We start from the raw sequence: 23,700 nt of genomic DNA on the forward strand, positions 1-23,700 counted from the left end.
TGACCATAACATTATAATGCCCCCACAGCTGAAAGGGCAAGCATGTTTGGCGAGACAGGGATGCAAACCCGTGACCCTCAGATTACGAGTCACACGCTTGGCCATGCCGGGCCCAGTCGAATTTTAGTAACTGATATTGGATTTCCTTAGGCATTGTAAAAAAAGGTTATAACACTGAAAACTTTGAAATTAGAAATGAGAGTATTATAATTACAAGGCCCTCATATTTATTCCGAGAAACTCATACAACTTATATTTTACTGGATAAAAAGTGTCAGCTTTTGTTACTCTTATGAAATACTAAAAGAATTGTTTTTTATTCACAAAAAATTAAACTTCTGTATAAGGTGGCTTAATTTGCTTATGTAATTAATATGAAATTGTAATCAAAGCATGAAAGCTATTTACTTATATAAAGATAAGAGCAGTAATAAGTGTAATAACTTATAAACTTCCCAGTGGCACTTTGGTACGTCTGTGGACTTAAACCGCTAGAAACCGGATTTTGATACCTGTGGTGAGCATAGCATAAGTTATTTTGTCACTTTTTTATTTGAAAACATTACTTTTATTCAGTAGTGTCATTACAAGGCTGGCTGTAATGTCCTATGGAATACATTGGAAAAATGGAAAATAAATAGTATAAACTGCTTTTTTTTTTAAATATGAATTACAGAAATATTTTCCCCAAAAGAATAATACGTTTTACATTTAACATCTTTTTACATAGAATGTATAGGAAATGAAGTATTGAACCGTGATGAGAAATGAACATGTTACCAAAATGAGAACAAGCCACTAAGGAGGAGTTTCTTTATAACATGACTAACAAGCCCTAAGTGAGTTGTAAAATCTAAACAAGACTCTAGAAAATAACTAAGTCTTAAGACATTATTAGCTGCTCTGGATATACAAGACCTGAACATATAGCAGTTCCTTTAGCTTTTGCTGCTCCAGGTGTCTGAGGATAGGGGTTTATAGCTCATGTACTATTTGTATTCATTGAAGTGAATCTTAATTAGTTTTAGTAACAACCTGATATCATTTTAACTTGTTCATACTCTGTTTCTCTCTAATGTTTTAAGTAGAATATTTAAATTGATGAATAATTGTTAATAACTTGTTTAATATTGTTAAAGTCACTCCTTTCATTTGGGTAGCAAGATGAATAGTTTATTTTTCACTGTTCCACTCATTCATTTTGGAAATTAGTTAGAACTGAGGTTGATATGCCTTTTATAGTATATTTCCATTATAGTCCATTTGTTTCTTGATTAGACAATGCAGCTGAATTTTTGTATGTTGTTTTATGGTGTATTTTCTTGAAATTCAGCATTTTTTGTCAGTATATGTTCTTTTACATAGTTTTTTCAATGTTTCACAATTACCGTGGTTCTCTTACACTTTGACATTTGATATGTTGCATGGATTGGGGATACAGATGAACTTGTTCATTTTTCTTTGGTTTACCAATACTGTATCACTTGACTGGAGGTTCTAGTTTGTAATTCACTGTCTGTTTTATGCATACTGTTATATCAGGTGTGTTTTATCCCTTGCATTTGCTATTTGATCCTTTTCTATATACACCACTTTGTCTTGTTAGGTTAGGGATGTTTTATCTGGAAACACTGGCAATATTGAGGTATAATTGCTCTATAATTTCTGAAGGACCTTTAAATTATTTTTCTTATAGGGTTCTTCTTTTGCTACTGCAATTCTTGATGTCTTTCCCAGTTTTTTCATTAAATGTTTCAGCCTAACCATTGGCTTCTAACCAATGTGGTGCAATTTTAAACTGTTTTAAAATCCATTGATTTTACATTGAAAACATTTTACTTTGAAATGCTAGTTCATTGTCTATTTTCAGTACTACTAGCTTCCTAAAACTGGATTTCTTTTCATCCAATTTAGTTAATACTGTACCAACATCCATTGATATTAAGAACTCAACTTTAGTGAGTCTTGGTAGGTTGTCCAATACCACTGTGGTGTACTTTACATTTGGTATAGAATTAATAAATGAATTGATGAATATTCTCAAACTTTATTGTATGTTTCTTACATTTTTTCATAACTGACATATCAGACAATCTTTAACTTTATTCTTTATTGCCTGATCTAGATCTGGAAATCACACTTCTTTTTTCAGGAAACCTTTGGTCATGTTACTTCTATGATAGTCATCATGAGCATGTTTTTTTCCTTTTTTTTTAGTTTGTTTAGTATCACCAGTCTTGTAAGTTTCAAAGTAAGTCCACCCACCACAGTCATTTTGTGCAACACTTGTTTATAACTGAAGTCACTTCTTTTTTTTTAAATAATTGTAACCTCTATAGACATCCTTAATGAACTGCATCATCTCTATATTATGTTGTGGCTCTTTTCATCAACTGTAATGTCCCTGGTTACCTGCAGCATGTCCTTTGTTGTTTATTAGCTGATTGTGGGTGTCAGGTTAGAACATAGCAATATTATCTTTGTTTTATTTATATTTTACTGCGAAGTTGAAACCTGCTGTTTAATCATTTTACATTCGATATATTGGTATATTTATATTCCTCTGTTAATGTACGTGTTGCTAGTGATTCGTGGTCTGAAAATAATCAGTGTGACATGCTTAAAATGAAAATTTTGTTTACTTTATTGACAACATTTGTGGATATTCTTTCCATTGCAGTCTGTGAATTTCTTGTATCTACTTTTCTTGGTGATAAGTCCCAATATGTTTTATACAGGGTCTAATTGTAGTACACTGCCCCATTTCCAGTTTTTATCACTCTCTCTAATTTAGCCTGTCTGTCTGGATATAAATATGTAATCAGTGGATTAGTAATGGCTGTTAAATTCTTAGATAGCATTGTATCATTCTGTAGGTCCAGATGAACTTGGTGGATTATTTTGTATTTATGAGCAGTGCTGTTATGCTCGAATATCCTTTATTAAATTGTGATAATTGTACAAGAAAAGTTCTTACTACTTTTGCATTTTTGAGGTTTGGTGTTTTACATAGTGCTCATATCTTATGTATACTTGTATCTATACTTTTACATGATAAGGTTGCTCAAACAAAGTTTGGTTTGTTTTGAATTTTGTGCAAAGCTACACAAGGGCTATCTGTACTAGCCATCCCTAATTTAGCAGTGTAAAACTATAGGGAAGGCAGGTAGTCATCACCATCCACTGCCAACTCTTAGGCTACTCTTTTACCAACAAATAGGGGGATTGACTGTAAATTTATTATAATGTCTGAAAGTGCAAGCATGCTTGGAGTGACGAGGGTTTGAATCCGCGACCTTCAGATTGCAAGTCGAGCACCTTAACCACCTGGCCATGCTGGGCCTCAAATGAAGTGAATGCTGAATGAAGGAAATCTGTACATTATAACCCAAATGTGAGGCCTTTATTTTTGTAATTCAGCCTTCAGTATCTTGTCATATTATTTCTCTGCACTCAAGACTATGATAATGTCATGTTAGTTTAACAATTATGACATGTGGTTTGCCATTAACTCTGATATAATTTTTTTAAAACTTTACTGCTGTTGATATCCAAAAATTGAATCTGGGAAATTATTTTAACCATTTGTTGTAGAAAAATGTGATATATTGTGATTTTTGTGTAAATTCATATAACAAGTTCCCATTTTTGTGTTACACATTAAAATACATCTTTGGACAATCCTCCAATTTATTATGTTATGTATTGTAATTTTAAATAGCCTGACACTGAGTTTAATTTTAATTTAAAAATTAATTCAAATTCAAGGTGTATCAAATTTATGATATTTGCCAATAAAATCGATACACAGTTTTCTTTCTCATTACAAATACATTTTAATATACAAATAATAATACAATTTATAATAATGGTTATTACAAATAATTACAACAAATAATAATTTATATACAAAAGCTTTACAAACTTACAAACAATGTTGAACCTTCTGTCTGGTCTGGAACTGTATATTTTATGAATGGTTCATGATGAGCAAATTAATTCTGAGTTAATATAGGTACTGTTCACTTAATGGGGAGCTAAGCTAACTACCGTGTTTCTCCGATAATAAGACCTACCCATAAAATAAGACCTAGTGTGATTTTTGGGGATAGTTTTAATATAAGCCCTATCCTTAAAATAAGCCCTAGTTAAGAGTGGCAGGAAGAGGAAAGAAATAAAAAAAATTAATTTATTAATTAGTTTAATAGTTAGTTAATTTGTTTGTTTAAGTATTAATCAGTTAGTTTAATAATAGTTTATTTTAAATGGTTAGTTTAATAGTTTTACTTTGTAACTTCATTTTTCAATATATCAAAATAAGACATCCCCCAAAAATAAGCCCTAGTGTCATATTTTGGATTGAAAATTGATATAAGCCCTGTCTTATTTTCGGAGAAACACGGTAGCTCTTTGCTGATCACTCTTGAGTTTTTCATATCTGAGGATATACAATGTCTTCATTGAAATACTAATGTCTGAAGTTAATGTGCTAGAGTTAAATGGTTTGTAATGTTTGAAATCTGTAAATGTTCCTTGTCAAATATCTGTAGTTTCTAAATTAATAAGTGTTAATCACAGTTAATGCTCGTAAGGTGTAAAGGATACCAACTGTAGCAAACCAACAATATATACTGTCTTTTTGCATTGCATTGAGAAGAGAGTTTCTAGAAATTTCAGCTAAAGCAACAATACTAGCAATCACTAGTATTTGCATACACACGTAATAAATTGCTGGTTTTTACACTTGAGAATCTTCTACACATTTAGTGAATAGGCAGAAATTTTGCAAAACACATTTAGCAGTATGAGTTACATGGATTTCTAAATATATATTCAGCTAAAACAAACATAAATATTAAAATACAAATATAATATTAAATCCATCACAATTGATATCCAATTACTAAATTGATTACCAAATGTTGTAACTCCGTTCATCTCATGTTTGAGTTCTGTGGTTGAAATAAGGTGGTTTTTGTTACATGGCTAGTTCCCATTAGACACATTTAGTTTATACAACTGATACTTGAAAACATGAGTACTTTGTGAAACTATAATTATAGATTTGAGGAAAGATAAGGCAATTGTACATTTTGTAAGTACTAATGTTGTAGCTCTATTTATCTTGTGTTTGAGTTCTCAAGTCAGGGTGATTTTTTTTTTTTCTTATGGCTAATTTCCAGTAAAGACACCTAGTTTACTAATTGTTGTAGCTTATGTTTGAGATCTGTGGTTGAAATAAAGTAATTTGTCATATGGCTAGCTCCTATTAGCCCTTAAACGGCATCCATCATCAGTTGATCAGCTACCTACAACATTCCCACTGTTTAAGGGTTAAAGACATTGAATTTATTAAATATTTGGTTATTTTCATCTCATGTTTAGGGACAACAAGGGACTTATTGCTCCATCTAACTTGTTCTATCCAATAAACTAAAACTATTAGGAAAAACAACAACAAAATCTTGCCACCAACTCTTATCATTCACATGTTTCTTGATCCTTCCTTTAAATTCACTTAAATTTACTGCCAAAGGCAACTTATTCCAGAGTCCAAACACCCCTGTTTGAAAAATAAAACTGTCTTTGGTGAAGATTACACCTACCATTCCAAAATTTATATTTGTCCCCTCTCATTTTAACATTCTTACCATTAAGTAGGAAAATAGATGGGGGTTCACTGCTGTCAATTCCTGTAACAATCTTAAACTCCTCAATCAGTACCCTCTAACTCTTGTTATTTTAAGAGAAAGCAGTTTTATAAATCTTAACTTCTCATATCACAACCTTTCTATCCCAGCACTCCTCTTAACCCATTTCAATAATTCAATGTTCTTACTGAGGTAAGTAGCCCAAATTGACCAATACAATGAAATTATAAGTTCTTTATATTTGTATTCAATATTTTTGTAGATTCAACCTAAAATCCTATTTGTCCTACCACTAGTAACAGCTCACTGCTTAGATGGCTTCAGAAACTGATCAACCACTACAACAAGATGCTTTATTTGGGTAATGATGTTAATGTTACTCCCATCCAAATTATACTGATAATTACAATTATGATAACCTATGTGTGTTATATTGCATTCATTATAATTTAAATTCATCAGGCATTTATTTGCCCAATTCATTAAATCTTTTGGTAAAGCAATAGCATCTTCACAGCTGGCAACACCCAAAACCTTAATATCATTAGCAAATGTAAGTAATTTATTGACCATTCTTTTATCAGTGTCATTGTTATAAATCAAAAAGAGTAATTATCCTAAGACTGAGTCCTGAGATACCCCACCCCACTTGTGACATTAGTGCAGTTTAACTAAACTCCATTTATAACAACTTTTTGCTTACTTGTAATCAGTCACTTTTCTCTCCATTTAACCAACTTATCCCTCACACCTATAGAGAGAATTTTTAGAAGCCTTTTATGTGGTACCTTGACAAATGCTTTCTGAAAATCCTGGTACACCAAATCTACATCCTTACCCTCATTTACGTAAGCAGTAACCTTTTTAAAGAATGTAAAAAGCTCTGTAAAAAATTGTTTTCCTTTAGTGGAACCATGTTGATTATCCAATAAAATTCCAAACTTTGTTAAGTGACTTTGCTAGTTCTCAGTAAAGATATCTAATTTACTAAATCTTATGGCTCCATTCATCTTACGTTTCAATTCTCCAACAGGATGATTTATTCAAATGGCTAGTTTCCATTATAGATATAACATTTACTACATTATGGGTGTATTCATCTAATGTTTTAATTTTGTGATTAAAATAAGATAATTTGTTTATATTGCTGGTTTCTATTAAAACCACCCTCTTTACTAAATGTTATGGCTCCATTCATCTCATGTTCTGAGCCCCTCAAGGTGAATTCCTGTACATGATGAAAGGATCTCCCCTAAAAGATTCTGTACTTTCATTTTACCTCCTCTGGGATCTGAACATCCACCCACATGCTTGCCATGTGTGACAACCTGTGAAGGGGAGGAGAGGATCCTAGTGATTAAAGGGTCCAACCTTAACACACCACTTTAGCCTTGAATTCCTGTAGATGGGCAGCCTTGGGGTGGCCCACCCTGGGTCAATTGGCTGATCCGCCTGGGCTAGGATCAACCTTGTACCAGTGTTGAACGTTCTTAACAGGTGTTGTGGACATTGTCTGATACTGGTATTAGGTATAGTGCTCACGAAACAATGACATTGTTGCATTGTCCTTGTTTAGAATTGTATTGCTTCACCTCGAAGGATTTTATGGTTTGTGGGGACAGTGAGCACTGAAATGTATTCTAATTATTATGGATACCTCCCTCTAAGGAAAAAATAAATAAAATTGAAAAAAACATATTATCTGAAACTGGCCATGCATGAACGACGGCATCATTTTAGATAAGTTTTCACCTCGGGTTCACCCCAGACGTTGGACAGTGTCATTGGCGATGGAAACTGTCCACTTTTCTAATGTTTTTAAATTTTCAAAGATCATTGACCTTTTTAACTCTATTAAATTTTTTATCTGCTGTTTAAAGTTTATTCAGTTTTACTTTGATCCATTTTTAACATTTTATAACGATTTTACTTTTATTTTTTGTCGGTTGTTTGGCGCAAATAGCCTAGTTGCTTTGCGCCAGTAAACGTCAAATAACCTCTTGTTTGAGTTCTGTGACTGAAATAATGTAATTTATTCAGCTGGCTAATTTCAATTATAAATATCCACCTTTCTGTTTTATGGGTCTGTTCATCTCACGTTTTAGATTTGGGGTTAAAAAAGGGTGATTTGTTCTTATTTCTAGATTTTATTAAATATACTTATTTACTAAATATTATGGATCCATTCATTTTATGTTTGTCCCATGGATAAAAAAAAAGTTGATTTGGTTCCTACGCTACGTGTCCAGGCTTAATTTACACTATATCCTTAATCCCTATATTTTCTGCGGCTATTTTGTTGTTCCTCCTCGTCGCCAATGTAAAACTCCATTTTTGTCTATTAGTATGTAAAACGTTTTAAAACATAATGTGACGTCTTCGTACATTTAAACTCTATATTATTCTGATGTGTCTCTTGTGAAAAAAATAGATAAAACACACGCATTAGAAAATAGGTATTATTAACAAAGCCTTAGAGTTCGCATTCGTACATTTTGTACGAAGAAAAGGCTAGCTACTGATTTTAAGTGGTTACCGTTGATAACATCCAAACGTTTATTGAATTTGTGCGGAACATCTGATATATACAACAGGAAAATGAAGTTCATATAATTAGTATCTTTATCAAGGATGTAAAAAATATATTTCTACTAAAATAAACCACACGTTAAAAATACTATTAGTTCTATGTTCATAACGTTGCAAACAGTGTAAAGTATATGAGAATGTTTTATTTATTCATTTATTATTGACAAATGTCTGTGATATGTAAAGTAATTGAATGAAGTTTTACTGCACGAGTTGCTTTTACCTTTGTTTAACCTGTTCAGTGCCGTAGACGAGATAACTCGTCCAAGCCGATCGGTAACAGTACCACGGACGAGTTAATTTGTTCTCAATAATACCTAACTTCAACGCTAGATGTCAGCACCATACATGCACTTGACCTACTTACAAATTGTTTCACTTTCGATCCAAAATGGCGTCACGAAAAAAGTTACAAAATGAAGAAGCATTAGAGTTGTACTTTGAACTTGGTTCGGAGTTTGAAGATAGCAGTGGCGATTCAGAAGATTCGGATTTTGAAGATTCTTTGAAAAATACGGAAATACAAGGCTCAGATGTTAGTGAAGATGATGATAACTGGCCATCAACCAGAAGTGGTAAACGGGCGATAACACCAGGGAGTAAACGTAAAATTGCAAGTCGTGGTAAAAACAGTTCCAAGAAAAAGTGCCCTAATGACAATGATTGGAATGCTGAATCCTTTGCTGCTCCAGTTATAAACCCCTTCTCAGAAAATCATGGTGTCCAGTACGACGATTTGAGCCAATACTCAAAGCCCTTTCATTGTTTTCAAAAGTTTTTCCCTCCCACAATTGTCAACCATATTGTAATAGAGACCAATAAATATGCAGAAACTATGAGGGTTCGCGCTGATTTGAAGGAACATTCTAGAGTAAAATCATGGAAGCCAAGTAATGAGAAGGATATTTATGAATTTATGGGTCTGATAATGCTAATTAGCATAGAAAGAAAACCAGCTATTTCCATGTACTTCAGTACTGACCATTTGCTTGCCACACCCATTTTTGGTCAGTGCATGTCAAAAAACCGTTTTTTTTTGCTGCTATCGATGCTACACTTTGCTGACAATACCTAGGAAAATATTGTTGACCAACGACAGCACAAGATATAGCCCATTGTTGACCATTTACGGGAAAACTTTAGAACCCCATATGTACGAAACAAACATGTTTGTATTGACGAATATTTGATACTATGGAAGGGTCGACTGGGATTTTGACAGTACATTCCATCTAAAAGGGCTAGGTTTGGGGTCAGAAGTCATGAGTTATGTGTAAATGTAACAGGCTATGTTTGGGACTTTTTCATCTACACTTGTGCTACAACACAGTACAGCACTAAAGAGGGCGGACAGGGCGAACGTGTTGTACGCACATTGATGGAACCATTGTTTGGACAAAATTATAAGCTCTGTTTGGATCGTTTTTTTACAAGTCCAACTTTAGTGAAGTCATTGCTTGATCGTGACACCAATTTGTGTGGGACAGTAATGAAAAATCAAATTGGGACGCCGAAATGTTTTACAAATATCCAAAGGGGAGAAATGGAAGTGCACAAAAAGACAGCATTGGTGTTCTTTACTGGAAGGATAAGAGGGACATTTTCATGTTGAGTACAATACATGACAATACCATGCAAAACACTGAAAAGACCAACCGTGCTACTGGTGCAGCTATTGTAAAACCAAAATGTGTCATTGATTACAATCGTTATGTGGGAGGGGTTGACTTATGTAACAGTATGTTGCATGCTTATCCAAGTATGCGCAAGGCTGTCAAATGGTACAAAAATATTTTTTCACATGATGGATATAGCAGTGTACAATGCTTTGGTAGTTTACAAGTCACTCGGAAACAACCTGTCTCTCCTGGAGTTTAGACTCGGTGTCATCCGTACCCTGATTGAAGATTACCACACCCAGCGCCCAAAATACACCGGAGGCCGGCCTTCCTTGGAAAACCCCCTTCGCCTCACAGAACGTCACTTCTCAACACTTATTCCTCAAACAGAAAAAAAAAGTACCCCACTAGAAAGTGTAAAGTGTGCTCTGACAAATCTACGAGGAGGGAAAGCAGATATGAATGTACTGATTGCAAAGTAGCTCTTTGTGTTGACCCCTGCTTCAAAACATTTCACACAAGAGTGAATTATTAAATGTCATGTATTTCAATACCCAAAAATGACATTTTGTGTATTATTGTTTTCGTGTTTTGTACATATTTCTTTATTTTGTGTAATACTATAAGTATGACTTAGAGAAAAAATAGTATTTGTTGCTCAATTTTGTTGAAAAAGACCGCCATAGGAGCTGCCGTAGCAGCTGACATACTTGGCAGTCAACAGGTTAGAGATCCCACATCTACACTTCTTTGTTCCGAAGTAACTCTCAAACAAGAAATTTGGTAGGAAAGATTTGGTTTCGGATCGCTTATTTTACTGACCATTTGATACGGATCACACAATACGGATTCATTTTACGTTAATGAAATATGCTGATTCACTGTATAGGAGAAGGGAGTGGGGAGATAACGCGTAGTTACAAAGTCCTTTCAGCGTGTAGTAGTAGTTGTATGCGCGAATGTTAATTTACTAAATGTTAAACAAAAAGTTTCCTCTAAGCACGTTCTCGTAGTGTAATACGCCTTTGAATATTCACGATCTCATTATGTGCGAGTGGTTCATAGGTGCTGTTTCTTTCCCTCGCTTTGTCGTTACCACTTACTTGTTCTTGACTTGGTAAATTTGACGGGTAAGTTAACGCAGTTCTTAATTTTGTGTTCAGTCTAGAATAGCTTTAAGTTTTTATGTCTTGTAAGTAGTTGTTCATAATTAGTAAGTTAAAATATTTAAATTAAATAAGTAATATGTAATTGTCTATGCTGAATGAATTAGTTCCGCGTGTAGTAGTTATCACAGACAACACCGTATTGTATTATTTTATAATTTTTGTTGGGAGCTGAAGGCTGCGAATTTTTAAATACCTTGGTCGTACTGATCGTGTTCAGGATGTTTAGTTAATGGCAGTATTTTACTGAGGTATTATATCTTAAACAGTAATAAAATTATCTAATTAAATAAAAAAACTATATATATATATATATATATATGTGTGTGTGTGTGTGTGTGTGTGTGTGTGTAATGTACCCTTATGCCCACCAAGATTCGTATAAAACATTATCTGTATGTTAGTTTATGGTAGAATGAGTCTGTATCAGTTTGATAAAAAAAATGCTGAAGGGTCTAGTTTGTTCAAATACTCAATGTTTGGGGAACTGTCTCATAATTATTGTTTTACAAATTCTGTAACAATTACTGAAGAGCTTAACGATTTTGTTGTGTAAAATATATAATTTGAGGTATGTTGTTTACTGTATTCTATTATAAACAAATTAGGTAAGCGAAAGGTAATGAATTAAAGGATTAAATATTGTAAACGAAACATTATATACATTCTCCTTTAACCCCAGAAATGAAAAACGTATTTTTAATGTTTTTAATAACGTCGTAATGCATGTTGTCACTTTTTTGTATTTTTAATTATCGGGTCCTAGAGGTAAGTTTTCGGACTTACAACGCTAACGTCTAGAGTTCGATTCCGTGCAGTAGTCACAGAAGATAGATAATCCAATGTGTCTTTGCTTTAAAACAAACAATTCATTATATCGACTTTAAGATGTAAGTACGTGTATAGCAGGCTCAAAGTGTCGAATAGCTAATGTTACAATCGCGCAAAATATATGAAGTTTTATCTCAAGGTACCGGTTTCTATGGAAAACTTTAGCTTCTAACGTTCTTAATATTACCAGTTTTTTTTAATGTAGAAGATTCTTTGTGTTGATGAAAATTTGTGTATGATGTTTAGTCTATATTTAAAGGCACCAATTCTGTTAGAGGAAATTATGAAGAGCGAAAACAAAAATGTTATTCTGTCTTCCTGTGCTCATTATTGATTACGAAAATTTCATTGTCGTTTATTTTGTCCTATTGAACGTAGTAAAGGAGGTCAACCGTAACATTGACGAAGTGGCAGATGACTTTAATTAATTAAGAAAAGGAAAAACCAATAATAATAATAATAAAATCTACTCTTTTACCAACGAATAGTAGATTGACCGTAACATTATAACGCACCCACGGCTGAAAGAGCGAGTATGTTTGGTGCGACGGGGATTCGAACCTGCGGCCCTCAGATTACGAGTCGAACACCTTAACCCATCTGGCCATGCCGGGCCTTGCAGTAGAGTGATCCACAGTCCGCTCTAGTGGAAATTTAGAGTAAAAAGCCCATACCCCGACTAAAGAAAGGGAATTTTGAAAGGTAGTATCAAATTAAGTGCCTGACTTGTTTTAAAGATTAAATATGTTTTGTTATACGTTTGCGAGAGGTAAAGAATGCATTAAAAATTGAAGTGTTATTTATAACACCTGCCATAAAAAAAAAGAAAAATGGGTATTTCCTGAAAGGTTTGAGTTGTTTTTATTAAGAAAAAAAGACGTTTGACACCATTTTTGAGATACAAGTCACCGAACTAGACTCGTGACCTGATCTGACCCGCGACCGTGAAAGCCAACATAGAGAAGTTAACTTCTAAAGTAAAACGATGTAGCAATGAAACATGCTTGAAATGTTCTAGAAGTGGTTGTTAATGTGATGGTTTTGGTGTAGAGGTAAATCATTGGTTCAGATCATATGAGGGAAGAACGTATTCGAATATATCTCTTTCGATTTGACAATACAGCTGAATCAGAGATTCGCCAACTGATTTACTGCATTGACAGCGAAACATAAGAGAATAGGCTAAATAGTATCGTTATCATCAAAAAGGGTAATTGCAATTATATAAAGAACTAATAAGTTTCAGCATATTGTGAAACTAATGGCACAGTAGAGCACAAAGGTACAGTGTTGAAGGTGAAGCAGATGCAGGATATAAGACGATTATCTCGCGACTGTCAAATTCAGAATGACATTTCTGTAATGGAGAGTAAATATAGGCCAGGTGGTTAGGCACTTGACTCGTAATCCGAGGGTCGCGGGTTCGAATCCCCGTGACACCAGACATGTTCGCTCTTTCAGCCGTGGGGGCGTGATAATATTACGTCAATCCCACTATCCTCGTGTAGCTTTGCGCGAAATTGAAAAACTAACAGAGTAAATATAAGAAAGATTGTAAAATGTTCAGTATGGCGCCATCATAGTATAATCTGTATAGAGTTCACTATGCTGTATTTACTGAGCTTGTTTTTTTTCGTGTTAAATGTTGTGTTGAACTTCAATAGTCGAAACAATCCTAAATCACCGGTTTCTGGAATGATACCTCTGACTAGGCTCAGCACTAATAGATGCTGGGCTGGTGCGTGTGGCAGGAATTAAATTTGAAACATCTTTCTCCACATTAATCAAATTAAAATTAATTAACGAGATTATAAAAATTCCAGATTTCTAAATGTAACTTTAGGCTCTTAGAATATTGACAATTTAGTGTAAGTTAATAATTTATTTCTAGTCGACAGTATAACAAGAAAATGCTACATTGTTTATGACGTGAAGCTAGTTTGAGGTTTAGTATATATATAACTACTCCACTTTAATATTTTAAAACCCACACAACCTTCCAATAAAATTGTCTTCGGATTTATAACGCTAAAAAATTGGGGGTTCGATTCCACTCGATGGACACAGCAGATAGCCCGATGTGGCTTTGCTATAAGAAAATCACACACACACACACACACACACACACACACACACACACACACACAGATTATAAATTAATCTGGTAATCCAAACAACTTATATTTGTGTACTTAAATACTGGAAATACCGAAAATATGTTTTTGGAATATGATTGGGTACGGATTAATTTTCTTGAATACTATATGTGTATGCAGATCAAAAACACTATTTCTTTACATAAAATTCTTAACATACTAGATGACATATTTAATACAGAAATGATAAAAAAGATACATTTTATGGTGACTGAAGAGATGGTGTCTGGCCTTCTGTTTAATACTCCACATTTGAAATGTGTCGTTCCCATAACGAGCAAGGTGTAAGAATCAAAGATGCCTAAGCTATTAAGAAACTGAAATCAGAGTTGAATACTAATTCACTAACCGCGATTACAAAAACATTTGCATAATTTTCATGCACTTCGTATGAATATTCCTTATTCTATCATTTTCACGAACATCAATTAATCTACGCTTTCTTGCAGACATGTTAAATCGGTAAATCCTGGTCTATTTGAAAAACAAAACAAAAAACATTTATGCGGTTATACAAACAATCTCCCGTAAATTTATTTAATGAAAAATACACGTTAAGTAAATAATAAAGTGGTGGTGATTATAGTGTTCAGAGTATGACAATTTTACTAGCTGAAGGAAAGAAACAAAAAGAAAAAACCCTTAATAAAGAGAAATATAGCTAATAGGTGTTTATAGCAGTATATGGAGTATGGACTGAAACAAAGCTGAATTATTGCAATGTAAAATAAATTATGCCAAACTTAGCTAAATATTCAGAAATGTCTGATTACTCGTTCACAAAATAATAAGCGTATGGTTTTGAACAAACTGCGCATGCGTATTTTAGACCTAATTAAGCCGAGAAACCCCACAACAGTTGTATTTAGTGTAAAGCTCATTTTAGATAAAATTACACGCATATTAAGTGTTATTTGTGTAAGATAGTTTACAAATAAAAAAACTAAACAGTCATTGTATGATGATAGGGCCCTGAATGGCCAGATGGTTAGGGCACTGAACTCGCAATTTGAAGGTCGCGGAGTCGGATCTCCGTCACACCAAACATGCTTGTCCTTTCAGCCATGGGGGCGTCATAATATACGATCAGTCCCACTATTCGTTGGTAAGAGTGTAGCCTAAGACTTGACGGTGGGTGGCGAAGACTAGCTGCCTTTCTTCTAGTTTTACACTGCTAAATTAGGGACGGCTAGCGCAGGATAGCCTTCATCTAGTTTTGGATGAAATTTAAAACAAACAAACCATATGATGATAACGACATTGTGCCATCGTGTACCATACTTGTTGCATTAAAAAGTTTGACTAAGCAAAAAATAGGTAAGGTGATTCTGAAGACAAAGCCAAGTGCAATCAGGGCTTCTCGGACAAAAGACTTTTTAACGATATGAAATTTGCGAGGAAAGTTCTGTACAGACAAATTTATTTATATAGATGAGTAATATAAAAATATTATATAATTGTATATTATAATGTTACGTATCATAATTATTTATTATGCAAGGTACACTAGTTATTAAGATTTCAAATAACCAGAAATTTTAAATTTGAAAGTTAATTAAATGTTAATATGTATCACATTTATGATATTTGCAAACAAGATTGTAATCCAGATTTTCTTTTTAATACAAATATGTTTTAATATACAAACAACAATACAATTTGTAATAACGGTTGTTACAAGTACTTAATACAAATAATAATTTATATGTAGAAAAGTATTAGAAACGTACAAACAATATTGAGTCCTCTATCTGATCTGAAACTGAATCTTTTATCGACGGTTCACGCAAAGCGACTTAATTCTATGTTGATACACGGATACACTTCTCTTGACGGGGAAAAAAGCTAGTTTCTTCATACGTGAGATTTTTGGTGTTTTTTTTTCCCCGACAAAAACATCTAATGTCATCGTAGAAACACTAACGCCCTAAGTTAATTCACTGAAGTTTGTATCTGGTCAAATATCTATAATTTTCATATTAATAAGCTATTGTCGCCATTATAGCTTCCGATGCTACTAGCTGCAGCAAACGAACTATATTAATCTGTCTCCTTTCGTGTTGCGATGGCTACCTTTTATACTCATCAGACGAGATTCTCGAAAATTGAACTGATAATAATACTGGCAATCACTAGTGTTTTATATACACATCATACATTGCTGGTTCATACACTTGAGAATCTTCTACAAATTTAGAGGACAGGCGGGACTTTAGCAATACACATTTAACAATACAAATTACATGCATTTCTAAATGTATACTGAAGTGAAACAAACATAGATATTAAATAAATGTATAACAGTAAATCCGTTATAATAAAGATTAGAAAGTTGAATTGTATTACTCTCCCATAAAGAAATGCAACAAAATCTTTCAACCCCCACCACCCTTAAAATTTACACTTTTAGGTGAAGTTACAAGGTGATTACAAACCACTGATTAACACAAATCGGACAGTTTAGAAGTTGCTGTTTTATAAGCCTCATTTCTTTCCTTAACAGGCAGTGGATCTAGTAATTGGATGTTAGGACGGTCGACTCCCAATCAACGGTACTTCGTTACCGTATGTGCTTGCCCTTTCATTCTTGGGGGCGTTATATGTTACGGGCAACCCACGTTTAGTACGTAAAAGGTAACCCAAGAGTTTGGTATGGGTGATGCTGACTAGCTGCCTTCTCCGTAATGTATTACTTTAAAATAAGGAATTGCTAGAAATCCGACACGAAAATAATGACAGGTAATAAAACGTATAACGTCATTTTTCGTCTTGTACCTTTATGAAAATGTTATATAATATAACATAGTAGAAGAAAACAATGCTCCAAGAAACCAATAACGAACTTTGATTTAGTAAAGAAGTGAAAAGACAATCTCTTAAGTAAAAGAACCGTTATTATAAATTAGGAAATAACGTTTCAGCTTCTTTAATTGTTATTCGGTTATCTGCATTAATTTTAGAATTTTACATCACTTAAGTCCAGAGTTCGATTCCCCGCTACGTACAGAGCGCAAATAGTCCACTATGTAGCTATGCGTGGAAGATAGTCAACACAACAATTAAATACAAGTTATTAATAGGAAATATGAAGTCAATATGATGAGAAGATGATTTTATAACCTTTAAGGATAGTAAAATGGTTCATAAATAAATATTCCTCTTTATAAATAAACGTCAATATGTGTGTATGCGTATCAGTTTTTATACATTTCCACGTTTCTTGATTAATCAGCACCGAACTTAAAGTAATAAAGAACGACACGAAAAGGGTTATGGGGATAAGGTTGGGCCTCGCTCCATCTTATTTCAGAAAACTACCAATATATATCCCTCAACAATGCAATGAATTATATAACCACTATTGTTAGAAATCTTGAAAATAATATCTTTCTTTTCAGTATTTGTTACCTTTATGTATTTTTATTGTATCTTTAATGTTTATATTAAGAAAAAAGAAGTAGAAGCACAGTTTCTTATCCTTTATTACAAACTTTTATTTTTACTCGCCCAACGGACGGGTACTCCAATTAGTAATAAGATAAAATTAGCCACAGTGATAGAATAATTGATTTCCAGAAATATTCTAAACTTTTGCGCAATGAAATTATTATTGAATGAAACTATAAAACATTAATATATGTTTACAGTAATATTTGAGCTTACATAGCCATGTGGTTAGGATGCTTCACTCGCAATCTGAGGGTCGAGGGTTCGAATTCCCGTTCATCAAACCAAGCATGTTAGAAACTATCAAAGTGCAAATGTAAACTAATAAATATTGGCTTGTGGTAACATTTACTTTCTAAACATTTACCCAGATTACCTATTTTGTATCCTGAAATAAGAGAGTTGGATGTAATCTGTTCTTCAGCAGTACATTTGACACTGACATTCACCGTTAAGTTAGTTTTGATATTCAGAAACATCAGATTATTTTTAAAAAGATAAGTTTGCCACCTACATTTCTCGTGTAATGTATAGTTTTACTCTGCTCAGGACGCGTGAGGCCTGGCATATCTTGGTGTTAGGGACGTTTGATTCTCAATCTGCGATTAGAGAGTTTGAATCCCCTTCTCCGAAAACGCAACCCTTTCAAGAGTGTGGGCATTATAATGTGTCAGTTAATTCCACTATTCTTGGTAAATGAGTAGCCCAAGCGTTGGCGGTGGGTAGAGTTGACTTATCTCTAGTTTATCACTGCTAAATTATGGACTGCAAGCACAGTTAGTTCTCGTGTAGCTTTTTCCGAAATTGTTTTTTGTTATTAAGCACCAAACTAACCAAAGAGCTATCTGTGCTATGCCCACTACGGGTATCGAAACCCGGTTTGTAGCAGAATATGTTTTCAGGCATACCACTTTGCCGATGGAGGGCTTTCCATAAATTCAAAATAAACCAAACAGTTGAGAAAAGTTGGTTTAGCCAATTGTCCTATGGCAACTTAAAAACATGTTATTTAATCATATGTGATCCTTGATTCCATAGAATTTTCATCTATCTTTTTCATAAGAACAGTTGTTAGATAAAAAAAAAAATACCTTTTTGCAACATGTTCTAATAATTTATTCAAATCATGTTCTGTTGGTGATACGCATGAATGGGTTAACTTCATTCCCCTTGTCTCTATCTACAGTTTAGTGAAGCCACAGCCAAGGAAATGAACCTGGAGAAATTAGCGGTGAAAGGTCAATAAAAACTATTATTTTTCATCAAAACACACTCACTTGGTAACAATGATAATAAAAAACAACTACAAGTTAATCTATGGCTATCTCAAATGGTTCTGTATTGCAAATTCAACTTTGCCGGTGTCTGTTTGCATTACATATCAACAAGTCTAAAATGTGTTCTTAGAATTTGTAATTGGATGTAGCTAAGTTCAAATACAATGCACTCGAAAAAAGTTGTAGGTTTCTATGCTTCATGCCAAACTCTCCATGATAACAGATATGTATCCAACCACAGGTTCAGTATTTCCCAGAAACCACTTCAATGTATCCTATCAAGCCGGTATTGTATATATACTGCTTGAATGCATAAAATCAACCTTCTCGTCCATTAAACTACTGACATATAAAATAAAGATTTTAATCTTTTTTTATATTTAAATAGACGATGAAGTGGAACGTGCGGGGATCATTGGCTGTCTTTGCTGGTTTTTTAATTCATGTGACCTTAGGTCATTATTTGACTTTTGGGAACATGAATACCTACATCACTTCGTATTTACGTCATCGGATTGACATTAGCTTCGGCTATAGTCGGTCCATATGGATTAACGCCTTATGCCTGATGGGTCGTGGACTTGTCATGATGATGGGAGGTATGCTTAGCTCTCGTTTCGGAGCGCGTTGGACTTGCGCCTTAGGCTGTTTCATTTTTAGGTAAGTTTACACGAAATTGTTGTCCAAGTTTGATAGTTTTATTATGAAGTAGACTTTGCATCTTATTAGATAAACTAACTGATTTTACTTTTGGGTGTTTATTTATTTATATCATGACGCTTTTTTTTTTTCACTTAAAGTGACAAATATTATAGCTAAAAAGTCTTCTAGAAATACAATTTATGCAGTTTGATCCAGTTCAGCAAACAGAACTAGCCACCGACATTAAGCATATTTGAAGAATAACAAGTCTTAGACGTTGTTTAATTAATAATCACATTAAAGAAGTCGGCTTTAGTTTTCATACTATATTTATATTTTTTATAATACAGGTTTATAGGCTATAAGATTATGTCAAAGTAGCCTGCCGACATACGTTGCAATTAGGTTAGTGTCAAAAGCAGGATAACTAGATTTTAAAGGTACATTTCACCTAAATACAATATTGACGTGATGACTAATCTAAGTCACATAAATAGGTGAATCAAACACGAAGAACATGTCTTAAAGGTGTCAGTTCTGTAAAACTTGTCTGCGTATGTTGAAATAACTGACTTGTAAATGAATGACAAATATATCGAAGACGACAATTTAAAACGCATTTCACTTGTCCGGTGAAAATTATTTTACTTCGTGTTGCCACTCGTAAGTTTTATTCTTTCCAACCTATAAAAGTTTTGTCAAAAATAAACTTATTATTGTAACTTTCACGCCTATATTCAGGTTTTTAAATATCCATTTTGCTTTTTTCAAACTTTCATTAATTAGAATATTTATAGTAATTTTGGGATGGTATTTGATAGAGTTTTTGGAGTTGGCGAGTATGATACGAATCTGTGTGATACTATAAAATATTCTTTGCACTTTATGTTGTGGTTGAGTTACAAAAGTGACAGTCAACCCCTTATCGTTGATGGTAGGCAATAGGATTCTGCTTATTGGCTTTTATTAGATGTCCAGCGAGGGCTTTCGTGGCCTCTGACCATTTAGTTGCTTTGCTGTGTTTTGGTAAAAACATTATGGTATGTGTTATTAGTGGGAGTAGAATCTATCTCATAATAGTTTTATCGTCATGTTATAGGCAATAGTAAGCCTGCATTAAAAATTATGAATTATTCTTTGTTCCTTTTGTGAAAGTAAACCGTTGGAATTTGAATGACTAAACCACGATGACAACCACAACCTTTACAGTTAAGAGAAGATAATAACTTAAGATATTTTGTGCATCTCTAAATTGAGCTTTCAAACTGTCGGTAAAATTAAAAACACAGCTAGTATTTACTATTTACCCTACAAATTGTTACTCAGTTTAATGGTACAAAAATAATGTGTTTTATGGTACTTTTAGTATAGTATTCAAAAACGTAATATCTTGAAGAGTGGCCAACATTATTCAAAAGTTCATTAAACATGTCAAATTTGCGAAAGAACGTGAACAATATGTGTTTGATCCTTTTAAAAAATGGTGTTTGTGTGTGATGATACAGTTTGAAGCAGTATAGTAGTGTAATAATAATATTTCACTGATCAATGGCATTTTTCATAATCCATAAATTTCGTTGGGAGTAACTGTTTTAGTATTTGTGTTGTTAATTAACTGAACTATACTATTGAGTAAGTTATTTTAAAATAAGTAACATAAGACATAAAACCTTAGTTGTTTGTTTGAGCTGTTAGCTACACAATAGGCTGTTCATTATGGAAATCGAACCTCGGATTTTAGCGTACTGAGTCTGCAAACTTTCCTCTAACCAACCGGAGGAACTTTGTTATAACGAAATGGATTTAGTAAATAGTCTGGTTAATTTTATTTTTCGTGATGACGACAAACCAACTTTTAAGTAAAAATGTATTATAAAGACGGCTGATATGGTATTGAAACTGTATTTTAGTTAAAGATTTAGTACCCGTACCAGCCATCTTCAGAATATATAATTGTATTTTTGTTCGTTTATTTCTCATTATTACTTGGGATAGTTGAAAATTTGTCAGTAGCTGATGTGTTAACAATGTACATATTAAAACTCTACCGTGACTTAATATCTACATACCCTGATTTTTTTTAAAGGAATACACACACAAAATAGTGATAATAGCTGTGATGACTTCTTACTCTGATTAGTGGAAAGTTCTGTCAATCATAGATTAGAATAGAAACGGACGTTCCTGGCGAAGTACAACTCACGTTATTTGATAGAAAAGTGTTTTTAATTACTTACATTAAAACTATACATTAATCAACGTGCAATATTGTATATTGTTATAACAATATAGCTTTTAATGTAAATTCTAATGAGGAAATATTTCAATTGCATATAATAGTTCTAATTATTTTATAGGCTAATTGGAATAGGAAGATCTAAGAAACTACTGTAGGTGCACAACACATTTTATGAGAAAATGAAATTAAAATAATTCAAAGCTCAGGTATTTAAGAAAGCCAGTGTTAAAGTGAGGATTTGTGATCATATTTAAACAGATCTTGTCGAGTGCGTTCTAAAAACAAGGTTTTACATATTTTTTCCTGTTATCAGATTAACAGCATTTTCAGGGAAGGGGCACTTTTTTCCCCACCCTGCCCCCCGCTAGTACAGCGGTATGTCTTCGGATTTACAACGCACAATCAGGGGTTCGATTCCCCTCGGTGGGCTCAGCAGATAGCCCCATGTGGCTTTGCTATAAGAAAAGCACACAAACACTTTTCCTTCACCCCTTTAAGTGTAAGCTTTTATTATGTCACAAGTTATTTTGGTATTCGGACTGTTTCAGAATTTCTGAAACGAAATTTTACCTCTGAGTTCGTAAAACTTGGTCGATTTTTTGTTGTGTGTGCTACAAAAGAGTGTCAATTTAAGCTTGTGTACGACCAAGCGGACTTGTTTTGTATTGGACAGTTTTTGTTGTTAGATCGAAGGAAGATACCATCCACCCACTGTTGTGGAGGAACGTAATTTTTCATATTCCTATTTACACTGTTAAATGATTGGTAGGGCTTGAATATTGCTGTTTTATCTTTGTGTTAGTACCTACACAGTTTATCTGTTGTTTTTTTTATATAGGAGCGTGCTATGCAGCAATATTATGTATAATATAATACCTTATTTTGTATATAATTTTTCACACATTTTCAGATATGCAGCGGATGTAGTTTTGTATAGAATGTCAGTCAAGGAAATTCCCGAATTCCTTTCGACTTAATTAGTTATTGTTCTGGGCCACCAACTTACGGTTTCAAATATGACTGAAAAGAACTATCTTGAATTGATTAAAACGACTGAATAATGTAAGATATCGATTCGCATTGATACGTAATGATGTGACGTTGGTGGTGGTAATGGGAGTTCTGCATTGTAAAAAGAACAGAGTGATCACATTGTTTTAATACATTTGTCTTATATCCACTGGGCCCGGCATGGCCAGGTGGTTAAGGCAATCGACTCGTAATCTGAGGGTCGCGGATTCGAATCCCCGTCGCACCAAACATGCCTTTCCAGCCGTGTGGGCATTATAATGTAACGGTCAATCCCACTATTCGTTGGTAAAGAGTAGCCCAAGAGTTGGCGGTGGGTGATGATGACTATCTGCCTTCCTTCTAGTCTTACATTGCTAAATTAGGGACGGCTAGCGCAGATAACCCTCGAATAGCTTTGAGCGAAATGCAAAACAAACAAATAAACAGTATATCCACTGTCACTACATTGGGTTCAGTGGCCGTTTGTTGTCAGGGACATCTACCTAATAGATATTTCCCCTTATTCCTGTAATTGGAATTGACTCATTAACAAATTGTTCTCTCGGTTGACGTGATTGACTGTGTAAGTTAGTTTCGCAACACCTTAACAACAACAAACATATAAAAATCGCGCTCTGCCTTTTATGACTGCGGGAGCATTGTAAGGGTTACGGTGAAAGCCAACTACTCCATTTGAGTAGCCCATGAGTTTGTGGTGGTTGTTGTTGGTTAACTTCCTTCTTTCTTAACTATCATTTCAAAATTACGGACGGCTAGCCCATACATAACTTTGAATGAAATTCAACAAACAAAAATTTTAGTTCTATGGAACTTTTGAATTTTTTAAATATATTTTGTTTACATTTTACCATTATTGTACTTGTGGTTTATCGTTTTATATCATTTTGTCAAGTTTCTTTTTTTTTGTCCAACCATGTTTACATTGTAGTGACTTATTTGAAAGTCCTCATTCAATATAAGTTAAAAACATATTTCATCCTAATCTTTGACCACTTAATACCCAGGCCAATAAAAGTGAGGATGCGCTATTTACACCTACAAAGTGGAATTT

General features: G+C 33.7%; 1 protein-coding gene across 9 annotated transcripts in view; it reads left to right on the forward strand.

Annotated features, from left to right (window-relative positions):
• The window catches only part of LOC143230325 (apicoplast pyruvate carrier 1-like), a 124,851-nt gene that overhangs the window by 45,941 nt on the left and 55,210 nt on the right, over window positions 1-23,700 (forward strand). For 7 of the 9 annotated variants that reach the window (XM_076463674.1, XM_076463677.1, XM_076463678.1 and 4 more), the window contains one exon: window positions 19,125-19,396. The exons of 1 other annotated variant lie outside the window; for it this stretch is intronic. In XM_076463674.1, the coding sequence (XP_076319789.1) occupies window positions 19,125-19,396 (272 nt within the window). Of the gene's footprint in view, window positions 1-10,670; window positions 10,990-19,124; window positions 19,397-23,700 lie in introns of those variants that run through there. One more of the 9 variants, XM_076463676.1, reaches the window with a different exon arrangement.

Source organism: Tachypleus tridentatus, chromosome 10 (assembly GCF_004210375.1).
Source record: "Tachypleus tridentatus isolate NWPU-2018 chromosome 10, ASM421037v1, whole genome shotgun sequence".
Classification (NCBI taxonomy): Eukaryota; Metazoa; Arthropoda; class Merostomata; order Xiphosura; family Limulidae; genus Tachypleus; species Tachypleus tridentatus.